General features: G+C 33.0%; 2 protein-coding genes and 1 long non-coding RNA gene across 3 annotated transcripts; all 3 read right to left on the bottom strand.

Annotated features, from left to right (window-relative positions):
* Positions 1-1473: 1473 nt before the first annotated feature.
* Positions 1474-3518, bottom strand: LOC121778895 (probable LRR receptor-like serine/threonine-protein kinase At3g47570). Its single transcript, XM_042176286.1, has 4 exons — positions 3028-3518; positions 2263-2873; positions 1801-2177; positions 1474-1643 (listed from the first exon to the last, which is right to left on the bottom strand). Exons 1-4 carry the CDS (start codon positions 3516-3518, stop codon positions 1512-1514), a joined length of 1611 nt encoding a protein of 536 aa, XP_042032220.1. The 3' UTR covers positions 1474-1511.
* On the bottom strand, positions 2864-5944 carry LOC121779314 (receptor kinase-like protein Xa21). Its single transcript, XM_042176630.1, has 4 exons — positions 5026-5944; positions 4666-4869; positions 4402-4545; positions 2864-4249 (listed from the first exon to the last, which is right to left on the bottom strand). The coding sequence occupies exons 1-4, from the start codon at positions 5876-5878 to the stop codon at positions 3696-3698; spliced, it is 1755 nt and encodes a 584-aa protein (XP_042032564.1). The 5' UTR covers positions 5879-5944; the 3' UTR covers positions 2864-3695.
* A 6953-nt stretch (positions 5945-12897) lies between these two features.
* On the bottom strand, positions 12898-13562 carry LOC121779328. The gene is made up of 2 exons (XR_006045780.1): positions 13431-13562; positions 12898-13134 (listed from the first exon to the last, which is right to left on the bottom strand). It is a non-coding gene; the product is annotated as an uncharacterized LOC121779328 (long non-coding RNA).
* Between the last annotated feature and the right edge of the window lie 4467 nt (positions 13563-18029).

The following is an 18029-nucleotide window of genomic DNA, read 5'->3' as shown; positions in this document are numbered from 1 at the left end:
TTTTATTTAATGAAGTGTGTTTTTTATTAATTGAATTTGTTGGAAATAAAAATAAAAAATGAAAATAAATGAATAGTAATTTAAGAGATGATTAAGAGACTGATAAGAGATGGAGGGTTGCAGGTTCTGTCCCTTAGTTAAGAGATGGAGTAAAAGATACAGTGGGACCCAAGAATAGTAATTTAAGATACAGTTAAGGGACGGATAAGAGACAGCGTTGCAGATGGCCTTACGTGGTCAATAGGGTAACGATCTAGATCGCTGTCATCGACTCAACTTGTCTCATTCAATTTTTATTTTTAAATAATGCAAACAAATCTACTACGTAAGGGCATCCACAATGGGGCGCCATATGCACCGCCACAGTTGGGCATTACCAGGACCCAAATTCGATTTAACGTATCATAATTGGCATAGCCATGCTGATATAGGTATTTCGTAAAACAAAATATGGCATGACAAAAACATATGTAGCATAATTTTCACATAATCATGCTAAAAGACAGGTTCACATTTTAAAAAGAATACCCACTTCGAAAGCTTAATTCCTTAGTCGAAAATTCCTTGACTTGATCTCAATCGACTCGAAAGCTTAATTCCTTAGTCAAAAATTCATTGACTTGATCTCAATCAACGTGCGAAGACGTCCCTTTTAAAAAATAAGAAAATACTTTAATTAGATTTTAAGAAGTTAAACAAACTTAGATGTGAATGCTTCCTGCACGATCATTTTATTCTTTCTTTTTCCTAAGAAAATACATGATCCTTGAATATTAATTAAAAATCGGAAGATTTAAGTTATTGGGGAGGTTTAAGAAATTGTTCGTTTAACTTTGGAAGTATTATCTTCTATGTGTTTTATTCAGGCACTAAATAAATTCGAAATTTATATTCATCGCCATGGAATTAGTTGGCGAACCCTCTCATTGAATCGATTAATTGGCTGTTTAAGGTGGACGAACCCAAGATTTAATCAAAAACCAAATTGCAGGCCCAACTTAATTAAATAGTTCCAGCCCATTCCTTCTTTTAATTAGTCTATGCCCAAGCACCAATTATTTTAAAAAGATGGCCCAAGCTTTACTTAAAAGTCAGGCCCTACATAATTATTTCCAAAAGCTAAAATACTGACTTGTGCTGTTGTGCATGACTTTTTTCCATATTGGTAGAAAATTTATTTGAGGAATTAAGGCATTATTTTGGACAAAAGGCAATCACGCCACATGATTTTTCATTATTGTTGGTTATTCTGAATTAAGAGAAGAAAATAAGGATAAGAAGAAAAGAATACGAAAGTACTTTGTAAATTATCGACCATTAAGGATATTTTTTAATACATCTAAATATATCACTAATCCTTCAAAAAGCGTCCTAAATTATTGTTATTTAATTGCGTCTCATTTTTTTGTCATTAAAATAAGTTTTTTGTAGTGAATCAAACTGTAATATGAAATTAAATATGATTAATAGAAATGTACAATATTGCATTGCTTAAATTTTTTTTTGTTTGACTACAGGTGTCCCGAACCCGCCTTTGGTGGAATCCGACTAATCATGTTCGACCGAGTTTGCGGATTAAGGCCGAAAGTCTGCCAGCGGGTGGCAAGGTTTGAACCCGTGACCTCATAGCTCCGTGCTGCCAACTGCGCTATGACCCGTTGGTATTGCATTGCTTATTTTAATTATACTGCTGATTTAATATATCAATACATCTTTCAACTGATAAATTTTTATAGAAAATGCCGAACGCGTAAGCCATAGTATATACCATAATCAAATCGCATTGTTGCGAATACTTACAGGAAAAGCATATCGAGGACGAAGCATTTCAGTAGCTGCTACAAATGTGGCATGGATCTTGTGCAGAGCAGTAGCTGCTTCAATCATGTTGATTCTCTCATCTGTTGAAACGGCTAAACATTTCATTGCCAATTCAAATATGGAAAAGAAACATTGCTCCTTTGCTGAAAAATGTTGATCTTCTATTGATAGCAAATTAGGCGCCACCACTTCAGCTGCTGCATTTTGCTCCAATGCTTCACTTACCCACTCTTTCAAACTCCTTTCTTCATCGAACATATCATCCGTTGGCTTCTTTCCAGTGAACATCTCCAGCAGCAGTATCCCAAAGCTGTACACATCACCACTAATTGACACTATGCCTTCCATTCCAAACTCTAATTGTGCATTCAAACATTTTTGTTAGGATCTGGTCAAAACATTTATATACGATTAAATTTAAGTAGGAGCATCGTGCATCACCTGGTGCTGCATAGCCAAACGACGCCACTGTTTGTGTTTGGATGAAAGTCTCCCCTCCATCAAAAAGCTTAGAAATACCAAAATCAGCAAGATGGGCAACCATGTCTTGATCAAGCAACACATTGCTTGGCTTTATATCACAATGAACAACCGGGGATGTATGGCCATGGTGAAGATATTCCAAGGCGGCCGCAACATCTATTGCTATTTTCAACCTCTGTTTAAGATCTAGACTATACATGTCTGAATGTAACCATTTATCCAAGCTCCCATTTGGCATGTATGTGAGAATCAATGCTTTAAACTCCATATTACAACAACATCCAATAACTCGAACTAAGTTTCTGTGTCGAATGCTGCTCAATATAGTGGTTTCAACATCTAAGCTCCTTAGTGCTCCTTGTAGTTCCAAGTTGAACACTTTTACTGCAACTTTCAACCCATCAGAAAGTGTTGCTTCGAATACAGAACCAAAACTACCTCTTCCAAGTAGGTTGGTTTCACTAAATGAACTTGTTCCTCGTTCAAGTTCTGTGTAAGAAATTCTTCTGCATTCAGCAATTTGTGGTGAGACATCAACTGAAAGGGCTACTTTTTTTCCGTTTACGCATCTTTACGAGAGCAAGCATTGCAATCACCACAATTACAGCCAAAATCACTAATGGCACTATGAGTTTCTTTAACCATGATCGATGATGATTTTCTAGGCAGGCTGGAACTTGAAATGTTATTTTACCACACAAAGCTAAGTTGTTGGAAAAAGACGGTGCACTGAAGTTACGAAAACAACCACCATCTGGAATTTTTCCCTCCAATTTGTTGTTGGAAATATTAAAAGTTTCAAGAGAGAGGAGGTCTTCTAAGGACTTGGGTATTGATCCAGAAAGATTATTGTAAGATAAATCCAATATTTTCAAACCTTTAACCTTTACCAAGGATTGAGGAATGGATCCACTGAGAAAATTATTTGATAAGTTAAGAAACTCTAGTGTTTGGCAACCATCAATTGAGGTGGGAATATCACCTGAAAATTGATTAGAAGACAAGTCCAAAGAGCTAAGTAACTTGAAGTTGCCATGTTTAGATGACAATTGACCGCTCAAATGATTGGAGGACAAGCTCAAAGTCAGAAGGTCTGTGAGAGTCCAAAAGTTAGGAGGGATGGTTGAGTTCAATTGGTTGGAACCTAAGTTGATGACTCTCAAGGATTTAACACCACCCAAGCATTCATGTATGGGACCCACAAGCTTGTTCATGCTTAGGCCCAACTCCCCCAAATGATTCATTTGGCAAAGTTGGTTAGGGATAGACCCTACCAATTGATTGCCATCAAGGTGTAGTATTTGGAGTTGCTTCATTTTCCCAATTGTTGGTGGAATGAGGCCACTCAGCTGATTTCTAGACAAAATTAGAGCTAGCAAACTGCTTAAGTTTCATAATTCAGAAGGAATGACACTCGTGATGCCCGAGTTTGTTACGTCAAACATCTCAAGAGATGAGGAAAAATTTCCTAGTGAAGCGGGTAGGATGCCATTAAGTGGATTGTTATATACTGCCAGGTACTTCAGATGTCGACAATTAGTTAACGAAGAGAGAAATGTTAATTCCTGAGTTGTGAATTCTGCTCCACTCAAATTGTTTTCCGAAAGGAGAAGTGATTGTAGGAGCTTCAAATTACCGAAGTAGGGTATAGAGCCACTAAATGAGTTTTCAGCCATCTCCAAGAGGGTAAGTTTAGAAGCATTGGCGATGGTGCTTGGAATTGAGCCACTGAGTCTGTTAGAATCCAAAAGGAGCTCTTCAAGATCGATTAGTGAGTTCCCCAGATCTGATGGAAGAGTTCCTGAAAACTCATTATATGTAACTCCTAAACCCTTCAAAGTTGATATGTTGAATATGGAAGATGGGATCGATCCGTATAAGGAATTGCCAAGCACATAGAATCTCTCAAGTATTGGTAGAGTGCCAATCTTTTGTGGTAATTCACCTGAGGTATATGTCATCTACTCATATTGATGATATTTTGTCAAATTGAAAAAAAATCCTAACTTGTTTTCTTTAATTTTCTTAATGGGGTAGTATTTGATAAAGAATTGTTATGATAAAAAAAAGTGTTGAAAGTATCATGTATGTTAATACCTGTGAAATGGTTCCAAGCTAAGTCCAACTCTCTAAGCATGCTCATATTTCCAATTGTATGAGGGATGTTGCCACTGAGATTGTTGTGGTCTAAGTTCAAGATCTCAAGATTTTTGCACTTCCAGATATTTTGAGGAATAAGTCCTTCAAGAGCAGATGTTATTCTTAATACAAAGCTCTATAAATCATCATTTTCGATATAATTTTCCCATTACTTGAGATCTATAAATGCATATCATTAAATCGATTTGACGAAGCAAGTACCTGTGAACTTGTTGTTATAGAGATACAATTCTTGAAGATTTTTAAAAGTTGGGATACTTCCTGTCAAACCATTGTCAGATAAACTCAACATTGTCAGGGAAGACATGTTGGAGAATGAAAATGAAATATCTCTTGTTAGAGAAGCACTGTCAATATTTAACATCTCTAGCCTTGAAAGATTCCCTATTTCCGATGGAACGCCTCCTGTGATTATTATATATCAGCACAATATATTTGATATAAATGCATAATTTATACTTTATGAATAAGAACAAATGACAGGCAAGCATAAATACATTGCATCACATAATGATAAGACTCTATAATTTCACATATTGAAGAAAGAAGAAATATGTGTACCTTGAAAACCACTATTGTACCCCAAGTACAACTCTGTAAGCATGTTCAATCTTCCAACTTCACTTGGGATGTTTCCACTGAAATTGTTGAAGGATAATGACAAGACCTCAAGATGTGTGCATTTCCATATATTTGAGGGAATCTGCCCTTCAAGTTGGTTATGAGAGAGTGACAAGAATTTGATGTTGGGCATATTGTTGCACATATCAATTGGGAGCCAACCTGATAGGCTATTATTTCTAATTCTAATATCACTAAGTGAAGACCCCTTGAATATACCATGTGGTATGTACCCACTCAACTTATTACTATACAACTGTAATATTTGTAGCTTGGAATTGTTAAACAAGGACTCAGGAATTGTACCTAAGAAAGAGTTATTGTATAGATAGAGTTCCTCAAGTGGAGGTAAACTGCCCAACCATGTTGGTGTTTCTCCGGTGAATGAATTCGCTCCCACATTCATCACCTTCAAACGACGCAGCTTAGAGAGTTCAAAGGGTAACCTCCCTGTGAAACTGTTGGAACTAATATCCAAATATCTTAGAAATGTTAGATTTCCAAGATGTGGAGCAACGGTTCCAGCAAGGTCGTATCGAGAGAGATCGAGAGCAGTGACACGGCCGTGTTTGAGGGTGCACGACACACCTATCCAACTACAAACTGATGTGTTTTGGGACCAGTTGGTGCTCAAGATAGCATAAGGGTCGGAAGTGATGGAGTTTTTGAAGAAAATAAGTGATTGTTTATCTGTGATGGAATTCAAGGAGAGGGCAAAGCAATTGAATAAAGAGATTGAAAGAAAAAAGGAAAAGGTAGAAGTCCTCATTATTAATTTGCAACTTGTTTTCATTTGGGGTGATGGATTGCACTCTTTATGTAGACACCAAAGTGCTTCATTGTAGTAATGGTCGTCGTCGGCAACTCAACTTGTCACACTCCTATATTGGTCAAAATTTATCTACCACTAAGTATTGTGGTCTTTAATTTCCACAATAGACTGTCGGTGTTGGTGTGGATATGTGACTTATGTTTCATTCTCTATCCCTACAAAATGACTTTGGAGTGTAGAAATTTTTGTGTGGATATGTTACTTATGTTTCATTCTCTATCCCTACAAAATGACTTTGGAGTGTAGAAATTTTGGTGTGGATATGTGACTTATTTATCATTCTCTATCCCTACAAAATGACTTTGGAGTGTAGAAATTTTAATACTATTCTTCCCATTCCCATTAAAAGTGACACATTTTCTGTTTTGGATTATTCTACTAAAAATGACACATTTTTTAAAACACTAATTTAACTCACAAAACAAGTACTACATAAAATCTTAGTATTCGGGTGAAAGAAAGAGCAGAGAAGGCACAACACGGGGAGGAGGTTGATGATTACATTAGTAATTCCATAGACATAGAATGTATTTTTGGGGATTAAATGAATTGATGTGTTCTTGATCTTTATATGAACTGAATGTGTTGTTAAGTTGCTAGGGTTATTCTCAGTGTGTCGAATGAATGAATTGTCGAAATTAATCGATTAGTAATTCCATATAACTTGTCCAACTCCACATCATTTTTCACACCAATGTTTTTTAAAACCTCATTTTTAAAACACTGCTAAATCTGCCAATTCTTGGGGCCTTTATTTAATTTTTTTGGACTGAAATGATAATCCTTTATTTTCGACCGATTTTATTCATTTAATTGGGCTCTCTTCTTCGTTTTTTCTGTGTGGAATGGGCCATTGGGTATATATTAAGTGTATATGGGCTGATGACATGTAAAAGTATGGGCTTGATTTAATTTGATTTAATTTAATTTATAGGCTTATTTCTGTTTATGTGTCCACAGCGTAGTTCTATCGTGCTGTTACGGCAATTTTGAAAAGAATATGGTATTTAACATCACAAGTTTTGGGCCTTTACTCATTCGTTAAGCTTCCCTATCGCTATCATGTTAAAATAGCTTATTGTTTAAAATAATTTTTTTATTAAAAAAAAGTAACTCGTATGAGTAACTTTGATTCATAAAAATAACTGTTAATCTAAAAAATAATACTAGCTTTTATTTACAAGAATAAGTAATTATGATTAATTTTAGCAATAGCTTTTACTATCAATAATAATAACTTTTACTATTTATTTGAAATAGTACTTTTATTCAGAGTAACAAGTAACAATTATTTATAAGAAAAATGTATTAATCCTTCTGTTCCATTAGCCATATTCCATTTTGAGCATTCACAGTAGGATAATTTCTTTCTTTTTTTAAATACAATACTCTTAATCTCTTTTACTTTACCTTCTCTTACGTTTTTCTCTCTAATATGTTATTCCCACACAATTCTCATGTTTTATTCTTAATCCACTTAAAACACTATATATTTATTTTTTAATCTCCATGTTCAAAAGATATGCTTTTAACACTGATAAAATGGAGAGAGTGACTATAATCCACATAAACAATACTCCCTCCGTCCCACAAAAGATGTCACACTTGTGGGACGGCACGAGATTTTAGGAAGTTTTATTTTGTGTGTTAAATTGAGAGAGAAAATATAAATTTTATATTTATGTGAGAGAGAACTTTTTCCAAAAATGAAAATGTGACATCTTTTGTGGGACAAATTAAAAAGGAAAGTGTGACATCTATTGTGGGATGGAGGGAGTAATTTTTATCATGGAGAACAATAATTTTTATTCATTACAACAACTTTAACTCGCAATAATAATAACTTTTATTTATTAAGACTATAACTTTTATCCAAAACAACAGCAACTTTGAAGCTGCAAATAAAATGTGAGAAAACAACAATACCATTATTATAACTCAACCTGCATGGCCAAGCCTATCTTCTTCTTTACATTTCCTATATGGCTTCTCATCTTTATCTTGTAAAATCTGTAGATCCATTCCACCAACCATTTAGGCCTTCCATACCCAAGAATCACACAACCCACAATCAGACCGATTACGAATCCACATCCATACCCTGAAACAACAGAATCCATCTAGAATACCATAATCATCATCACCATCTTCTTGCAGCATCACATGAGGCGAAGGCTCTTCACATTTTCATGTTAACGGAAATCCACATAGTCGAGAATTCCCAACATATGATGTATTGTCAAATGTGGAAAACTGGCCATTGGATTGAGGTATCTTCATGCACAGCAAGAAATGTGAGCTTTGTAAGCTCTGTTGGAATTTCCCCCACCAATCGGTTTGAAGACAGGTCCAGCGCCTCGAGTTCTGTCATGTTTCCAAGAGATGAAGGTATAACTCCTGTGAGGCAAATTGTGAGAAAGATTCAGATATATCAAGGACTTCAATTTTCCTAGGGAACTAGGGATACTGCCTGAGAATCTGGTGGATGACATGTCGATGATCGTTAAGGTTTTCTGAATATTCGGCAATGTTCGATCCATAACTTTCAGTGTTAATGTGAATGAATCTGTATAAAATGGTATCCCAAGTGGTTCTTCTCGATAATCCTCGTGTACATCTATCATCTCTTATTATGGGATAGACCAAAATAGTCTAATAGGATGCGAGACGCAATTGGAGATGAATTGACTTATCGATGATGTGGGTAAAAGTTGATATCATTATTGAATCTTAAGTGGAAGTGCATTTTGGCAAGCGATTGTGTTTTTATTACTCCCTCCGTCCCCTAATAGGAGTCGCTGTTTAACCGGGCACGAGTTTTAAGAAATGTAAAGAAAAATTAATTGAAAAAGTTAGTGGAATGTGGGACCCTAATAAAATGTGAGTGGAGTGAGTTAGTAGAATGTGGGACCTACTACCATTTATGGTAAAAATAAAGAGTGACTCTTAATGGGGGACGGCCCAAAAAGGAAATTAGCGACTCTTATTCGGGAACAAAGGGATTAATTAATACTCAAGTACTTACTAATTAACTTACGTTGTGCGATTAAGTTTGGATGGAAAAGGGGCGATGAAATTCATTTATGTCTTCCGTTGGACTTTAATTAATAAAAAGAATATAATGTGGGTAATTACCCTTGGGCCTTCCCAATTAATAAAATTCAATGTCCAAGTTTGAATAACGATTTAGCTTTGGGCCATAAGCAAATAAAAATTCAAGAATTAATTAATTAATTAATTCTACAAGTCTCTTGGCCTGATTTAATCACAATAATTAAATCTTAATTTGGCCATAATCAATGGAACACAGTTAAAATCCTTGAGCCCATAATCAATTTAATTTCCAAAATCGGCATTTAAGCTAATTAATCCACATAAATCCCAATTATTGTCATTAACTTTCCACATTATTGGGAAGATCCGAAGAAGTTAAGAAGGAGAGAGGGAGATGATTGATACTCTTGGGCCTCTTGTTGATTAAATGGGAATTTTAATTCAGTTTTGGGCTTCCAATCCTTTGGGCCAACTTTAATTAATCTGGGCCAGATTAATCAAAAGAAATTTGGGAATTTAATTGTATAAAGATCTTGGGCTGATAATAATTGATTTATTCTGGACTTGTTAAATTAATCCCGAAATAATTAATTGGTGAAATTATCCTAAGTCCCGGAATATTTAATTTGAGAACATTAATTACGGAAAGTAATCGTGCATTTATTCAAATCTTGGGACTTAATTGCGAAGCTTTTCCGAGAAGATACGAGGAGTCGAGCAAGGATGTTTAGGCGCGCAAGCGGCTGGCTGGTCTCGCACGCGAATGATCGAAATTATCGCGAATAATCAGAATACGAGATTAAAGACTTTAATTGGGATGAAACTTGGAAATAAAGAGCGACCCTCATCCACAACCACTTTTATAAAGCCTTATATACAAGCTATACTAACATAATGTTCTATCTTAAATATATTATAGATAAAAAAACAAAAGACAACATTAGTTACCATACTTTAAAATTATTAACAACACAAATTCAAATCGAATTTCATTTTACAGCCTCAAGCGACCCTCATCCACAACACATATTCAAGCTGAGCAGTTTACAGCCTCTCATTCTATGCACTTTTATTTCATTTTCTTGTAAATATTTTCTTATATTTCAATTCTTAGTATTCATCATATAATGTCTCACTTAGTCATTTATATTTTAGCCATTTTAAGTAGGTGGTCCCATCACTCACTCAACTAAATCACTATATTCATAAGTCAAATAAATAATTGTTTAAAGTAATATCTGGATTAAATCGTGATTTGGAAGATGCCTCTGAATAAGGGTATAATCAAAGTCCTAGCAACTGGAATTGAAGTGAAAATAGAACTGTATATTTTACATTTTTATGTCATCAAATAATTACTTCAGAGTGGGTGGTTTATTAATGTCACTGCATTGATGCGTTTGATGATGTTAGGTGAGACTTGAGAGTACAACGTTAGTAATGTTGTGCAGTAATAATGTTTCAATGGGGTAGTTAGAAAAGAATAATTGATTGAAAAGAATAATTGAACTTGTAGATTATTTATATCACGGTTAAAAAGTGATATTAAATTCGGCTCCTATAATTTACACAATAATTCTTTAGTCTTTCTTGATTGATATAAATAAAAACTTTGTTACATGACTAGCTCTTAGACATTGTGTTTTATGTCTGGTTCTCAATTAAAATGCAAGTAAGTCAATAGTGATCTTTCTATTTACTATCTAAAGATGTACCTTTTTGAACGCTCCGGCTACCGTTGTTCCGTTAGAACTGTAAGTATCTAAGTGATACCATACATATAAAACAAATCATTTATGGCAAGACAACATCATTTGCATAAATAAATATCATCTCATAAATAGTTTAAAATTTTTATCCACGTTACGTAGGATGGAAAAGTTCACTTCTTTTGCTTTCCAAGACTTTCGAAAATAATTCTCCATTTTTCAACATTTCTTTCCTTGCGGCTCTCCCTCTTTAGAAATACATAACAAGCTAACTTTATACAAAAATATCATGATAATGTTTGAAGAAAGATGCTAACTTAATGGCATGCATTCTTGTTCTGCCCCGTCTTCTTTTAGCTTATGTTAATAAAATCAAAGGAGTTCTCATTATTTGGAGAATTAACACATCAAGAAATTAGTTTATTCTTGTCGAATTTCTCCTTTGATCATCTCAAATTTCACATTTTATTTTCATAATATAAACAGAAGACTATTTTCTTACTCAAAACCAATAATTTAGTTCTCACAAATGACTTATTAATCGAGATTTACTAATGAAGTAATTTAACTGAGCTAAACTATTAATTTAAAACTATCCCAAAAAAATTATTTAGATCAGTTAACTATAAAAACCAGCCCAATTTAGTTGATTTCGAAACTGGACTCTCCCATCTACTAAATTTCGCAGCCCAAATTAATTAAATCCGACTTGGGCTCCCTTCTATTTTCAATTCTGCAACCCAAAAGTAAATAATTAACAAATCCTCAAATTGGCCCAAGTATAACTAACTAGAGTCTTCTTCCTCCTCACATCAAACCCTAGCCTTAGGTATTTTAGAAGATCATGCTGGTGAAAGCTAAGTTGTTAAATTTCTATATTGTTGATATTAATTGAGGCAGATTCTATATTACTCATAAATTTTCTACATGCATGCTTGGTTTTTAAAACTAAATATAATATTTATTTAGGTTTCCAACGATCTACAATTTTCTATTCCCCTCTCTCTGTTGAAAATGGTGGTATTAGTGTGTATACCCAAAATTTTGGTAGGATTAAGCATTTTATATCTTCAACAATTTTAACAAATGTCACAAATTTTGACATGTGGCAAAGTCTTGGACAAGTGTCAAATACAATGAGGAGTTGCGATGGCATAGGTCTATTGTCTTTTTCATCTATTCACTTTGTCTATATTACTTCTGTATCACTCTTTTCTTTTTCCTTCATTTTTTTTCTTTTAGCTAAGTAATGTCTCTTGCTCCATTGTAAACCCTCCTTTAATTATGTTTATTTTTGAGTTTAGGCACATTTAACGTGAAGTTTTAAGAGTGCTCGGAGGTGTATTTATTCTATAGATTAGCATTTAATATAATTGTCTTGTAAAATATATATTTTATCTGACATTACAATTCTCACTTTGGATTTGTATTTTTATTTGCAGGCTCATTACAAACTTCGATTTCTTATGAATCACAATAAATGATTCGATGAAAAACTTTTTATTTACAATATTCCAATTTTTTCTTCTAACAATTAGTATTTGAAAATTTTTCTTACATTATTTTCCACAAATTATATATATATATATATATATATCATATTTTGTGACGTACGATTCATAGCATTAGAAGTCGTACAAAAACTCGGGTTGTCACAGATCTGATGGCAATAATTAACCAAAACCACGAAAGATCAATATTAATTAGTTTTAGGTCATCCTTTATTAAAGTTTTAGGTCTTTTTTAGATCATTTTAGGTCATCCTTTATTAAAATGACCTAAAAATGTCAGTATGATTTTGTTATGCGTTTTTGTATTAAAATCTAGTTTTGCATAGTCATTCTTATTTCGTTAATTACTAACAATTCATTTAGTTCGCGTAATAGACAAACACAACTGGAGTAGCGAAGGGTTTAAGCTTTTACCAATTTTTTTTCTTCATATTTTCTCTTTTATATAGTTTTCGAATATAATCTATCCAAATTTTATGTAAATTTTCATTCAAAGGCCTCTATCAACTCAATAATTTTTAAGAAAAATCTCTATACCAATTTTCCAAAGTCTTAGTATCATAATGATTGAAGACTCGGATTGATGTTGTTGCACTTATATTATCAGCTAGAAATTTATAAAACATATTACAAAGTAGAAGTTCATGCGCCTATATCATCAGCGTAGACAAATAAAGGCGCATGAACTTTTTTATAACACGTAACAAAATAGAAATGACATTTATTGATATGATCATCAACACAAGTAAAGCGTGGATAAAATGTTTGAAAATTATTTAATAATGTAATGGTCATTCAAACATTGCCAAATTCTCTTGTTTGGGCTTAAATATTCAAGGTCGGGGCGTGGGTGGAGTCCCGGTGCAGTGGTTTCGATAGCCACATCGTCGGCCAAGAGGCGGCGCACTCCCGTAGGTCGGTTGTAACTTCCTTATCTTCTCACCTGTTTTATTTGACGATCATATATTAGCACATACGACTCAAGTTTATATAATCACTGTATAACAATAAATATTACCTACTCTTGGGAAGAATGAAATTAAATGCATCGATAGTACGTGCTTCATAACTTAAATACATGTTGTACTGATAAAGTTATATCTTTGTGTTGATAATTTTAATATACAGCACTGAAAGTTCTTTGTTATGGACTGGAAATTAGCTTTATTAAAACGCAAACCTAAATGTATATTTGTAAAAATTAGAATAAAGTTATAGAAAATAAAGAGAAGAGCATACCTGATACAGCTAGTTCATAAGGAGACATTATGAGAACTATGAAGAGGAAAATTTGAAGTAAAGTAGTTACTGTAGCACCCATACTCTTGGAGATTGAAATTTACAAGATGAGCAAGTCTTTTTTTGGATATGAGTTTATGTTGGATTTGCTCCTCAATTTATAGATTATAAGTTTGAGCAGTAATAGTAGAGTGTGTGGAAAATATATAAATGACGTAAATATGCTAACGTAGTTGGAATGTTTTTCCACATACAAAACTAATAACCTATGAGAACATGCCTAAGACTAATATTCCCTGCTAAAAGTGATAATAAAAATATGATTTAGTTCTTGGAATTGTAAAAATATTAGTACTATTTCTTTTATTTTTGTCATTGGTTTACCTTTTATAATATGTGGATTAAATTACTCCATGTGCAAACACATCTATCCAAAATCATATAATATCACTCAATAGATAGGGACAATTTAACGTGAAAGGCCACAATATTAGTTACAAGTTATGTTTTAATTATCTTCAATCGATAACTGATCTGATCATACTAGACGCATAGGTGTGCTCATAGATACTCCTTACGGTCGTGAATAGGAGTCCCGTTTTTCTATTTTGATCCGTGCGCGAATAAGAGTTCCAGTTCATAATTACCATAAATTATAAAGAGACATGCATTCCACTAAGTTATTCCACTCACATATTATTAAAAATTAATACTCCCTCATTCCCAACTAAGTTGATACAAAACTTCTGGACACGGAGATTAAGAAAGTGTGTTGAAAAGTAGGAGAGATGAATAAAGTACGAAAGATAAAGAGAGAGTAAAATAGATGGTGAAATAAAATAAGAATGATTGGATGTTTTATTATCGTTAAAAAAGGAAATGACTCAACTTAGTTGGGACATTATAAAGAGGAATACGACTCAACTTAGTTGAGACGGAGGGAGTATATACAAGTGAGACTCATATTCCACTTAGAAAAAAAATACAATAGCCATGATTACCATTCTAAATCATATCACATTGCCTTCATTCTTAAAAAATAATACACCCTCCTTTTTGTAATTAAATGTCCAAATTTTTCTTTTTCGCCTTTATAGCAATAAATGTCCAATTTCATTTTTTATTATATTCGGCAAGTGGACCTCATATTCTATTAATTCACTTCACTCATATTTTATTATAAAATCAATATTATGACTAAATTTCTATTAACCTTTTTCAGTAATTTTCTTATACAAAGTCAAATAGTTTCTAAAATCTGAATTGGTAAAAATGATATATTTAATGTCGGACGAATGGAGAATATATTTTTTTATTTTTTGGAACAAATTATAGTGTTTAGAAATAGGGTTTAGGATTTAATCGTCAAACTTAACTAAGAGATACTGACATACTGTGTATGAATTTGATTTCGCAAACCAAGAAACAAAAACTAGAAATTTGATTTCCAAGACAAGAAGATGGCGAAAGCGGCACATCACAACCACTGCGCCGCCGGGTCAAGGGGCTCCAACTAAGAGATGCTTTGTTAGTGAGGAAAACTGTCATATAGTAGGTTATTAATGGATTTGATAATAAATTATGTTATGGTCAAATTAGGGTTTCTTATAATTCCTATCAATTCAGTCACTGTTGTAATGTGTTTTGCATTACATGTCCTTCCTTGTCGCCTCCTACTTTTAGAAATCAATACCTAGGGCTGACAAAATATACCGAAATACCGTAATACCGCACTTACCGTACCGAAAAAATACCGAAAATACCGCATTTTCGGTATACCGCATTTTTCGGTACGGTATGATACCTTACCGTTAGATTAAGGTACGGCAAAGGTATGAATTTTGCATATACCGCTGTATACCGCATCATACCGCAATTACGGTATATACCGTAATTTTGCGGTATATACCGTTAATAATTATATATATTTAATATATTTATTATTTATAATATTATAATATTTAATATATTTATTATTTATAAATCAAACAAGTATGATTTGCGGTATACCGCGGTATACCGCAACACGGTACGGTATACCGCAATGTCGGTAAGGTAAAGGTTTTCAAATATTGACATACCAAATTTTCGGTATACCGCAAATTCGGTAAGGTATACGTATGACATTTTCTCATACCGCAATTTGCGGTACGGTATGCGGTATGACATTTTCGGTGCGGTATACCGTATCGTGCCACCCCTATCAATACCCTCCGTCCCATAAAAAAAAGATTTTTTTTCTATTTTGATATGTCCCACAAAAATAATTTACTTTTATTTTTGATAACTTCTTTCTCTTTAATCCACTAACATACTCAGCGGCGGATCCAGGTGGGGTCGGCCGACCCCGGCCGACCCCACCATTAGTCCATGAATGCCACCGGAAAATACCACTACTCGGCCCGCCGACCCTAAAAAACCCTGCCTTCGACCCCTCGACAGCCTTCTCCATAGAACCGAAGGAGATAAGACAATGAAACTAAAAATTAGAGAAACAAAGAAGAGAAGAGATATACATGTACATCATCACCGTAGATCAAAAAATTTATAAGATTTCGATAAGAAATTTGGAACAAAGAAAGAGGAGAGCTGAGAATTTTGTGGAAGAAAAAAATTTGGGGAAGAAGATGCATCGTGTTTTGAGATCCGATTCGGTCGATTTGGGCTTAAAAATTGAGATAGTGGGGATTTAGGCTTAAATAAAAAAAATAGTTAATGCTACTTCTTCTCGAATATTTTTTATTTGAAAATCATCAAATCTGTATAATATATTCATTATTATTTATATTCATTAATACTTTAATATTATCAATTTTCAAATTTGGTGTTATGGATATTCAGTCTATTTCCTGTCACATATTAAGTCATAAAAAAATACAATATATTGAATACCAATTATATACATATCATAAATTACATGACATATATATTTAAAATTAAAAAACTTTAAAATACAAACAATAAATTTGTAAGAATCAACTATTGTATATAGTAAAAGATAATCCTTCCATTCCATGTTAATATCACAAATTAACTATTGTATTGTATATAGTAAAAGATAGGAGTAATACTATTACTTAAATTAAAATGTATTCTTTCAAAAAATATTCCATTTAAATATTATTTAAAATAAAGAATTATTTTAATAAAATATATACTCCGTATAATATATTTTGTACTCTGTCCGACCCCATGAGTTTTATATCCTGGATTCGCCATTGAACATACTCCCATAAATCTTTCTCTAACTTACCAATTATATATTAAAACCCATGTTGTCCCAAATGTCTGTATTTTTATGGTACGAATGGAGTACCATATTTGATTTTGACACGTGATTGATTTCAAATCTTTTGTGTGACTGTAGCTCAACTCGACATTGGAAATTTGGTATAACTTTAAAAGGAATTGAAATCAACTTCTAGATGTCTATACATCGCATCCTACTTTAATACGTAAATGATTCGGGTCAAAATTCTATTTTTGTTTTGTAATACAAACAAATACTCCTAAGCAAACTAGTCTACAACTCGTGGTTAGAATCAACTATTCAAATTAGCCAAAGCATGTTTTTCCTTCGAAAAATGGGTGACCGACAAGTGCCCACCTATTTTCTTTTAATTAATCTAAAAATATTTTCCATGTGGTAAATTCTGGACCACTCATTTAATAAAAATGAGTGGCTGATAATGTATCTCAATTCTCAATTAATTTAAAAAATCTCAATTGATCACAACTCTATATATATATATACATATATAGGATTGTGATCAAGATAGAACCATTCTTAAACGTAGAACCATTCTTAAACGTAGAACAAATGCCAAACGGAGGTCGTTACATCTTTTAATCCAATGGTGTTGATTTGCACAGCAACTTCCCATTACAACCAAAACTATTATTAATGGGTGAATGCAGAGAAGTGAAAAAATAAAGCATGCATGGACTCTTCTTCGTTTCATTCATTCTTCCATCAACATGTGAGTTTTTTCACATGTTGAATCCGGAATGTCATGAAAACATAGTCTAATATGTATGATTTTTAATCTTGACCGTCATTTTTTCCTCATCCAATGAATAAAATATGTAGAGTTCTAGGTTCTACACTTAAGAATGGTTCTATCTTTAACGCAACCCTATATATATATATATATAGATAGATATAATTTATACTAATTTTTTTGATAAATATTAGATTTGAATAGTAGCTTTAAAATCTTCCCGTAAATTAATGAACTATTCATATGTACTTTTTTGCAATTAACATTTTATTTGTTCTAATTTTTCAACTAAACTATTGATTTATTTGTATTTTGCAACCAATCAAGATTTCAACGTTGAGATAGCTTGCTTACTTACTTATGTGACATTATCGGACATCAGCCAAAATAAAGTCATATTTTAGGAAAATAAAACAATATTGTATTGACCTAATTAAGTAATTCATTTGTCGAATTATAGTTTTGTAGTAGTTGATATGTAAATTAGAATTTGGCAAAAAATTGTAAATATACAAACAAATACTTTTTTCTTAATTATTATTTATTTCAATTTCCTTGAATTTTCTGGATTCGAATTATTGAATATTCGTCCAAATAT

Source organism: Salvia splendens, chromosome 19 (genome assembly GCF_004379255.2).
Source record: "Salvia splendens isolate huo1 chromosome 19, SspV2, whole genome shotgun sequence".
NCBI lineage: Eukaryota > Viridiplantae > Streptophyta > Magnoliopsida > Lamiales > Lamiaceae > Salvia > Salvia splendens.
Note: the sequence above shows the minus strand (reverse complement) of the source record. Positions and strands in the feature narration are given on the sequence as shown.

What these genes read in the sequence shown, in the direction of transcription:
- LOC121778895 (XM_042176286.1), bottom strand. Translation starts at nt 3,518, where the DNA reads ATGAACAAGCTTGTGGGTCCCATACATGAATGCTTGGGTGGTGTTAAA. An exon ending in TTTCGTAACTTCAGTGCACC is followed by an intron (nt 2,874 to 3,027) that starts GTCTTTTTCCAA and finishes GCTCTCGTAAAG; the next exon opens with ATGCGTAAACGGAAAAAAAG. An exon ending in GTCCTCGATATGCTTTTCCT is followed by an intron (nt 1,644 to 1,800) that starts GTAAGTATTCGC and finishes GTCATAGCGCAG; the next exon opens with TTGGCAGCACGGAGCTATGA.
- LOC121779314 (XM_042176630.1), bottom strand. Translation starts at nt 5,878, where the DNA reads ATGAAAACAAGTTGCAAATTAATAATGAGGACTTCTACCTTTTCCTTT. An exon ending in GTACAATAGTGGTTTTCAAG is followed by an intron (nt 4,870 to 5,025) that starts GTACACATATTT and finishes TAATAATCACAG; the next exon opens with GAGGCGTTCCATCGGAAATA. An exon ending in CTATAACAACAAGTTCACAG is followed by an intron (nt 4,546 to 4,665) that starts GTACTTGCTTCG and finishes CTGCTCTTGAAG; the next exon opens with GACTTATTCCTCAAAATATC.